The 9,344-nt window shown below is 55.3% G+C and overlaps 1 protein-coding gene across 1 annotated transcript; it reads right to left on the bottom strand.

The window, feature by feature from the left end:
• Positions 1-644: 644 nt before the first annotated feature.
• LOC136525413 (large ribosomal subunit protein uL2-like) lies at positions 645-956 on the bottom strand. Its single transcript, XM_066518408.1, has one exon. It carries the CDS (start codon positions 954-956, stop codon positions 645-647), a length of 312 nt encoding a protein of 103 aa, XP_066374505.1.
• Between the last annotated feature and the right edge of the window lie 8,388 nt (positions 957-9,344).

A 9,344-nucleotide genomic window follows, 5' to 3' on the forward strand; every position in this document is an offset into this window, starting at 1 on the left:
ATCCTCGGCAGCCCCAAGAGATGTTCGTGTTTCTGCCGTTTGACGGGGTCGGAAGCCCGAGAATGAATTTTAACGCGTAAAGTAAGAAGGCAGAGATGCTTATCTTTCTTTGGACGTTCGTTCGTCGTCTCTTCTGGGCCGAATGGCCAGCCTAGGAGATCTGAAAGGTCATGTCGTCGGATCGTCCCGTGGTCCCGCATGGGGAGGCGAAGGGTTGTCTGCCTATGTGGGCGCCTTAATTGCCGCGTCCGGAGCGGGTTAGTGGTGGGCCATACCTAGGCAGTGTTCAGTTTGACCAAGGGGGGACGCCTCGTCGACCGGGGCGCGTCCTGTCAGTTCCGGCGCGTCCCCTCAGGTATCAATCAGCATTGATTTCGTATTTAAAGAGGGGAAGAGAGAGGGTTTTTCGTCCAACCTTTCGCCATTCCTTAGCTATAGTGCCTCCTCTTTAAATAGGGAGGGGGAGGGGAGTTCTCATCCCACCTCCCCTTCTGCCTCTGAGCTGCTATCTCTCCTTCTTCTTCCTTTCTGCCGAATGCGTCCGTATGTCGCGGCGGTTCCTGAGTGAGGAAGAGTAATGCCAGAGAGAGAGAGAAAACTCACAAATTCGCTCGTGAGTCTGGAGCGTGATGTCGAGCCAGAGGTTATCCAGCGTAGATGAGATGGTGCGTGCCGCCCTTGCTGAGGAGTCGCTGCTGCCGAAGGAGAAGAGACGTCGGTGGGCCTTGTATGTCGTCGACTGCGCCGTCGTCCGCTGTGCTCCTCCTTTGGCGGGAGGCGTTTCCTGCCTTTACACCATTGCCAGGGTGGTGGGTGGTGATGATGGCGTAGTCCTCGGATGCCTCGGTAGAGGCATTGCAGATGATGGTGCCTTCGAGGATCCCGTGAAGCGGTGGGATATCGCTGATGGAGAGCATGGCGCGGCGACCGCAGTAGACGAGCTGGCCCGTGTACATGCCCTGGGCGTCGCCGATGGAGAGCGTGGCGCGGCGACCGCAGTAGACGAGCTAGCCTGTGTACACGCCCCGGGCGTCGCCGATGGAGAGCGTGGCGCGGCGACCGCAGCAGTACTTGTAGTAGAGCTAAGCAAAGACTGTAATTGAATAACTTTGTGGGGAAGCCCCCGAGTAAACAGTCCCCTGAATTTACAAGTATATTGTTCCTTTTTGTAATGAAATCACTTTGTAAGTGACGAATTTGCGCAAAAATGAACAAATTTTCATCTTTTGCATATGGCAAGCAATTTTTTATCTTTCTCCTTTTTGTGGAAATGATTTTAGTGCTTTCCGACCCTTCTCATGGTCTAAGTCATAAGAAACTAGGAACGTGGGCGAACTAATTCTAATTGAGCTGGTGAGCAAAGAGGTTGCAGCCGCTGGGGCGTGGGTGTCCCGCAGTCCTACCAGTTGTATTCATAATTGGTTCCCAAAATCTTAGCCCTTAGGACTCGTTTATGAGACGAATGGAAAACTTAGAGAATGTTTGTAAATATAACATAGGAGGTTTTTGCAAGCGTAATACTTGTATTACATATGTCATATGTTATGATCACATGCCAGCCCCCGAGTGAGGTCTGGCCCCTCGTGATTTGCAGGGGTCAGAAGTCACTAAGGATCGGGGTTTTGTTATGATAAAAACTGATAAGGAAGAGTATATGCTTATTTTAAGGATAAAAATGACGTAGCTGCTCAATGTTCGAGGCGTTGGTGAAGACCTCGCCGTTGATGGTTTTCAACCGGTAGGTGCCTGGACGAAGTACTTCCACGACGACGTAGGGCCCTTCCCAGGGCGGGGAGAGTTTGTGGCGGTCCTTGTTACTCTGCACAAGACGGAGGACGAGGTCTCCGATGTTGAAGGCTCGACCCCGCACCCGTCGGCTGTGGTACCGTCGCAACGCCTGCTGGTACTTAGCCGAATGGAGGAGGGCAACGTCGCGGGCTTCTTCTAGCTGGTCCATGGCGTCTTGGTGGGATGCCTCGGCTCCCTGTTCGTCGTATGCTCTGATTCTTGGCGCTCCATAGTCAAGGTCCGTTGGAAGAACGGCCTCGGAACCGTAGACCATGAAGAAGGGTGTGTAGCCGATGGCCTGGCTAGGAGTTGTCCTTAGGCTCCAGAGCACGGCCGAGAGCTCAGCAAGCCAGCGTGTGCCGAACTTGTTCAATCGGTTGAAAATTTTGGGTTTGAGGCCTTGAAGGAGCATGCCGTTTGCGCGCTCGACCTGCCCGTTCATCCGGGGGTGTGCGACGGCTGCCCAATCGATTTGGATGTGTTATTCATCACAGAATCGAACGAATTTTCTGCCGGTGAACTGCGTGCCATTGTCTGTGATGATGGAGTTCGGTACTCCAAAGCGATGGGTGATGTTGAGGAAAAATAGCACCGCTTGCTCAGATTTGATCGTGGATATTGGTCGAGCTTCAATCCATTTTGTAAACTTGTCTATGGTAACAAGCAGGTGGGTGAAGCCCCCGGGCGCCTTTTTGAGTGGCCCAACCAAGTCGAGCCCCCAGACCGCGAAGGGCCACGTGATGGGGATCATCTAGAGAGCCTGGGTCGGGAGGTGTGTTTGCCGAGCGTAGTACTGGCACCCTTCGCAAGTGCGTACAATTTGCTTGGCATTGGCTACGGCGGTGGGCCAGTAGAAACCTTGTCGGAATGCATTCCCAACCAAGGTTCTTGGTGCGGCATGATGACCGCATACTCCGCCGTGGATGTCGCCCAATAGGAGTTTTCCCTGTTCGCCAGGGATACAGAGTTGCAGAATCCCGATGTGACTCCGTTTGTAGAGTTCGCCCTCTACAAGAATGAAGGATTTGGCGCGTCGTGCGAGCCGTCGGGCTTCCGTCTTGTCTACCGGTAGTATGTCGTGGAGGAGGTAGTCGAGGTAAAGCGTTCTCCAGTCATCGGGAGGGTCGGACTCCGCTGCTGGGTCCTCTTTGAGCTCCATGACCTCGAGGTCGGGTGGAGCGGTTGGAGGATCGGCCCCTGGGGTCGGACTAGATGGGCCATCGTCAGCTTGTTCCGATCCCATGTAGTGTACCGAGGGTTTGTGTTGGTCGCTGGTAAAGACGCCTGCCGGGACTAGCTCTCGGCTAGATGCTGCTTTCGCAAGCGTGTCGGCTGCTTCATTGAGGCGCCTTGGGATGTGACTGAGTTTGAGGCCGTCGAATTTGTCCTCCAGCCATCAGACTTCTTGACAGTATGCCTCCATCTTGGCATCGTGACAGCTTGACTCCTTCATGACCTGGTTGACGACCAGCTAGGAGTCGCCCCTAACGTCGAGGCATCGGATGCCCGGCTCGATGGTGATTCGTAGACCGTTGACGAGCGCTTCATATTCTATAGTATTGTTTGATGAGGGAAAATGGAGCCGAACCATGTACCTCATGTGAACCCCGAGGGGAGATATAAAGACTAGTCCTGCTCCGGCGCCCTTCTTCATCAGCGATCCGTCGAAGTACATTGTCCAGTACTCTTGATCGACGGGTGCTGGTGGCATCTGGACCTCGGTCCACTCCGCAATGAAGTCAGCCAGTACCTGAGATTTGATCACTGTTCAGGGGGCATAAGAAATGCCCTAGTCCATCAGCTCGAGTGCCCACTTTGCGGTTCTTCCCGTAGCATCATGGCTACGGACAACCTTGCCGAGGGGGAACGATGTCACTACTGTCACGGGGTGTGACTCGAAGTAGTGGCACAGCTTCCTCTTGGTGATGAGGATGGTGTAGAGGAGTTTCTGGATTTGGGAGTAGCGAGCTTTGGAGTCGGATAACACCTCGCTGATAAAATATACAGGGCGCTGCACCTTGAAGGTGTGCCCCTCTTCCTCTTGTTCTACCACTAAGGCAGAGCTGACCACTTGGGTGGTGGCCGATATATATAGTAGGAGGGATTCTCCATTGCATGGAGGAACTAGGATCGAAGGTTTAGTCAAAAATCGTTTAACCATGTCAAGCGCTTCCTGAGCCTCGGCTGTCCACTCGAAGTGGTCAGATTTCTTCAGGAGTCGATAAAGGGGGAGTCCTCGTTCGCCGAGGCGCGAAATGAATCGGCTGAGGGCGGCAAGGCACCCTATGATCCGCTGAACCCCCTTTATGTTTTGGATCGGGCCCATCCTTGTGATGGCTGATATCTTCTCTAGGTTGGCTTCGATGCCACGCTCGGAGACAATGAAGCCGAGCAGCATGCCCCTCGGGACCCCGAAAACACATTTTTTAGGATTAAGTTTGATGCTGTTTACCCGGAGTTTTGCAAAGGTTTGTTCAAGGTCGGCGACAAGGTGGTCAGCTCGCTTGGACTTGACTACGATGTCATCAACATAGGCCTCAACGGTCCGCCCAATGAGGTTTTTGAAGCAATTGAGCATACAACGCTGGTAAGTTGCCCCAACATTCTTCAGACCGAACGGCATTGAAATGTAGCAAAACGATCCGAAGGGGGTGATAAAAGATGTCGCGAGCTGGTCGGACTCTTTCATCGCAATTTGGTGGTAGCCAAAGTATGCGTCAAGGAAGCAGGGGGTTTCGCACCCTGAGGTGGAATCGACTATTTGGTCTTTTCGTGGCAAAGGAAACGGATCCTTTGGACACGCCTTGTTGAGGCCGGTGTAATCGACACACATTCTCCATTTCTCGCTCTTCTTTCACACAAGAACGGGATTTGCTAACCACTCTGGGTGGTATACTTCCTTAATGAATCCTGCGGCCAGCAGTTTAGCTATCTCCTCACCGATGGCCCTGCGTTTCTCCTCGTCGAAGCGGCGTAGGCGTTGCTTCACCGGCTTGGAGCCCGGGAGGATCTGGAGAGTATGCTCGGCGACCTCCCTCAGGATGCCTGGCATATCCGAGGGTTTCCACGCAAAGATGTCTTTGTTGTCGTGGAGGAAGTCGACGAGCGCGCTTTCCTATTCAGAGGAGAGCGCGGTCCCGATACGGATTTTTTTGCCCTCGGAGCTGCTGGGGTCTAAGAGGACCTCCCTGGAGCCTTCTGTCGATTCGAACGACCCATTTGATTTCTTCGCATCGGGTGCCTCTTCAACGACCTCTTCCCTAAGAGTGGCGAGCTCTTCGGAGGCGATGACTGCGGATGCGTGTCCGCAGCATTCGACTTCGCACTCGTAAGCGCGCTGGAAGGAGGTGCCGATGGTGATGACCCCGCGGGGACCCGGCATCTTCAGCTTAAGGTACATATAATTGGGGACGGCAATGAACTTCGCGTAGCATGGTCGTCCCAGGATGGCGTGGAAAGTCCTCAGGAACCCCACTACGTCGAAGGTGAGGGTCTCGGTCCGGTAATTGGACCGATCCTTGAAAGTGACGGTCAGATCGATCTGCCCCAGTGGCATAGCCTGCCTACCAGGCACGATGCCATGGAAAGGCGCTCGGATGGGGCGGAGGTTCATTCGATCGACGCCCATCTCGTCGAGCGTCTTGGCGTACATGATGTTGAGGCCGCTGCCTCCGTCCATTAGTACTTTCGTGAGCCGCTTAGGTCCGACGATCGGATCGACGACAAGCGGGTACCTTCTCGGATGTGGGATGGCATCCGGATGGTCGGTCTGGTCGAAGGTTATGGTGGACTCCGACCACCGGAGGAAGGCTGGCGTGGTCGGTCCGGCTGTATAGACTTTGCTGCGCGTGAGCTTCTAGCGACGCTTGGAGTCGTAGACCGTCGATCCTCCGAAGATCATGAGGATATCGGTCGGCGTTGGGAAGGCGTCGTCCTTCTCCTCTGCGTCGTCTGTGGCGAGAACAGGCTCCTTCCCCTGCTCCCCTTTATTAAGGCCCTCGGACATGTATTTGCGCATGAGGCCGCAATCCTTGTATAGATGCTTGGCCGGGAAGGCGTGGTTTGGGCATGGCCCCTCGAGCATTTTCTCGAAGTGGTTCGGAGTGCCCTCCGTGGGCTTCCGGCCACCTTTGCGGTCGGCAGTGGCCACGAGCGAGTTGTCGCGCCGTTGCTTCTTATTTTTCCTTTTGACGGGACGGTTGGAGGCGCCTTCGCCGGCGTCCTCGTCCCGCCTCATCTTTCCATCGGAGCGATCAAAGACGGCTCCGACTGCCTCCTCTCCAGAGGCATGACTGGTGGCGATGTCCAAGAGTTCCTTGGTAGTCTGCGGGCCCCTGCGTCCTAGCTTGTGGACCAGGGATTCACAGGTTGTCCCGAACAGAAAGGCTCCTATTACATCGGCGTCAGCGACGTTAGGGAGCTCGTTGCACTATCGAGAGAAGCGCTGGATGTACCCGCGAAGGGTTTCATCAGCCTTCTAGCGGCAGTTCTTAAGGTCCCATGGGTTTCTAGGGTGTTTGTACGTGCCCTGGAAGTTGCCCATGAAGATCTCCGTTAGATCAGTCCAACTCTGAATGATGTTGGACGGTAGGTGCTCCAGCCATGCTCGCGCCAAATCAGCCAAGAACAGCGGGAGATTATGAATAATGAAATCGTCATCACTCGCACCACCGGCCTGACATGCAAGCCGATAGTCTTCGAGCCAAAGCCCAGGATTTGTTTCGCTAGAATATTTAGGAATGTTGGTAGGCGGTCGATACCTTAGGGGGAACGTGGTGTTGAGGATGTGCCGACCGAAGGCCTGAGGACCTAGCAGGCCGGGGCTCGGGCTTCGGTCCTCGTTGCTGTCGTAGCATCCACCACGTCGGGGATGGTAGCCACGGCGTGCTGCTTCTCCATCATCGCCGTGGGCGTGTTTCCGAGCGTCAATGATGCTACGTACGTTGCGGCCATGGCCGAGGCATTGACGTACTAGGACGGCGGAAGGTTGCCTACCGCCTAGCGGTGTTTGGTGAATGAATGTGTCCCTGGTGGGATGCACTGAGGGCGTGCGCTGGCTGGTGTCGGGTTCGTGTCGTCGGGACAACGAACTTTCCGCCTGCTGCGCCGCCGCACGCTCGAGCAACGTGCGAATTTCTTGGCGGGCGTGGCGATCTTCGGACGTCGCCGCCTCCGGAAGGCCATGCAGCAAGGCGGTTGCTACGGCGATGTTCTGGCTGGCTCGGGCAAAGTGAGGAAGGGTCCCCTTGTCGGTGAGGATCCTTTGGTGTATGGTACGGGCCGTGGCGCGCGCGCGCCCCCCGTCTTTGCGGCGTTCAATCTCGCGATTGATGTCCACGTACTCCCGGATGAGCCCTTGCCCGGCCTCATCGATCTCCTGCTGACGGGCCCTCAGCTGCTCCATCCATAGGCGAGATGGGGCTATCGTCTCTTCCCCGGATCCACCGTCAGGGTTGTTCGTAGGGGTGACCTCTTCCCTGGAGACACTTTCGACGTGACCCTCGGGGGTCTACATCATGAAGCATTCCCGGGAAGGGTGGTGGCTCCCCCTACTAGAATCTGAGCTGGAGAACGATCCTGGCTCCTCGTTGAGGAGCCCATAGAGGGTCTCCGTATCATGCTCAATCGCCCCCACGAACTCAATGTCCGTGGGTGACTGAACCACACGTAGTGCCAGAAGGTGGCCAGCGATCGCCGCAGTGTTGCGGAGACTGAATGGGAACGCTGTTGGGGCGCTCCATACGGGACCTTCCGGACATAGGGTGACGTTGTGCGAGGCCTCCCTTGATGACTGGGGTCCAAGGGAGTTGCCCGGCGGGTCCTCAAGCCTAAGACGGCTGAAGTCGATGGAAGGGAGAGACCGTGCGACCGTGTGGGTCAGCGCCAGCTCTCCTCCTAGTGTGATGATGAAATCTAGGTCGCCGAAATGCACGTGTGCGCCCGGGGCCCAGCTGATTGCGTGGGTGGCCATCCGAGGCCTTTTCTGGAATGCGCAAAGCCCCTACGTGGCGCGCCAACTGTCGGTGTTTCGTATGAACACCGGCAAGTAAATTTATAGTAATGCGCGTTAGGCTCGGATGGTGCACTAAAGGACACAAGCTTTATATTGGTTCAGGCCGAATGTCCCTACATCTAGTTTCTTGCTGCTCGTGTTATTAGCACCGTGAACGGTTTGTAGTAGGGGGTACAAATGATCGAGAGAGGGACTGGTCCCAAGTCTCTGATGGAAGGGTTGAAAGGAGGTTAAGAGCTTGGTAGCAGCTTGACTGTGTATATTTGTGTCTTCTTATTCGGTTCAAAGTCCCCCCTTTGATGGAGGAAGCACATCCCCTTTTAGAGAGGAAGGGGCTGGCTTTTACAAGGGTGAGGGTTTAGGATGTGTACTCTACCTAGTCTTGTGGCTCACATCTACCTGACCTGGTTCTTCATTCTGATGAGTACGAAGGAAGATAACCGCCTACAATACTGTCGATGTCTCTGTAGAATGTTAGGTTGATTACAGAATGCTGCCCTACATAGGGTATAGGCTGTAGTACAGTGGTTTTGACCAACTAGCCTCTCCCAGCCTTGCCCCGCACGCCTTCTGATTCCTATGAGTCTTCGTTAGAGGGACGAGGGGTCGGGGTCCGAAGTAACGCCGTGGTCAAGGCCTTCTGACTTGGTGGACCTAAGGGGTCAGGAAGCGGGCGCCGCTCCCTTGGGTCCATGGCGTGGTGACAGAATATCCGTCGTTCGTGGAGATAGCAAATCCTTTTCTGGAGCGTAGCGGTTGTCATATATCTTCGTCAGGTTCCGTGTCCTAGGGCTGAAGGCGGCGCCTACAACTCTACAGGGAGAGGAGCACGCACCTGTAAAGCCTTTTGGGCTCTACGGCACCTGGAAGGATCTAAAGCTCCTGTCTCGTCACTCCCTGGCAGTAATTTTCCTACCAGGGCGCAGGGTATGGTCCTTGGAGCCATGGTTGACCCGAACGTCCTGTCTTTGCCCTGTACCTATCATCTCGAGGGAACGGGGAGAAGTTGTCAGGCAAGATGAATCCAGTCTTTAGATATGGAGCAGGGTGAGGCTCATTCCTTGCCGTCGGGCGAAACGGAGACCAGTCCCTCACTCTCGAGCGAGACCGATCCTGCCCCTCCGGGGTCGGGCGAGGCGGAATCTATCCCTCAGCCCTCGGGTGAGACCGAGCCCGCCCAAAAGGTGTCGGGCGAGACGGAGACTAGCCCTGAGCCCTCGGGTGAGGCAGAGCCACCTCAATGGCGTCGGATGAGACGGAGTCTATCCCTCGGCCCTCGGGCAAGACCGAGCCCGCCCCAAAGGCGTCGGGTGAGACGGAGACTAACCTTGAGCCCTCGGGCGAGGCAGAGCTATCTCAAAAAGGCGTCGGGCGAGGCGGAACCAAACTCCTGTCATTCGAACAAGGGACAAAATGGCGCTCTTGTGCGTCTAGAAGTTTTTAACGTTCGGTGGTTATTGGTTCCACCTCCTGGGGTACCCCGGTATTAGGTCCCCGACACAAGCATACGATAAAGTGCAGAATAATAGAGGTTATGCATCGA

The sequence above is a fragment of the Miscanthus floridulus genome, chromosome 19 (genome assembly GCF_019320115.1).
Source record: "Miscanthus floridulus cultivar M001 chromosome 19, ASM1932011v1, whole genome shotgun sequence".
In the NCBI taxonomy this organism is placed as follows: Eukaryota; Viridiplantae; Streptophyta; class Magnoliopsida; order Poales; family Poaceae; genus Miscanthus; species Miscanthus floridulus.

What these genes read in the sequence shown, in the direction of transcription:
- LOC136525413 (XM_066518408.1), bottom strand. Translation starts at nt 956, where the DNA reads ATGTACACGGGCCAGCTCGTCTACTGCGGTCGCCGCGCCATGCTCTCC.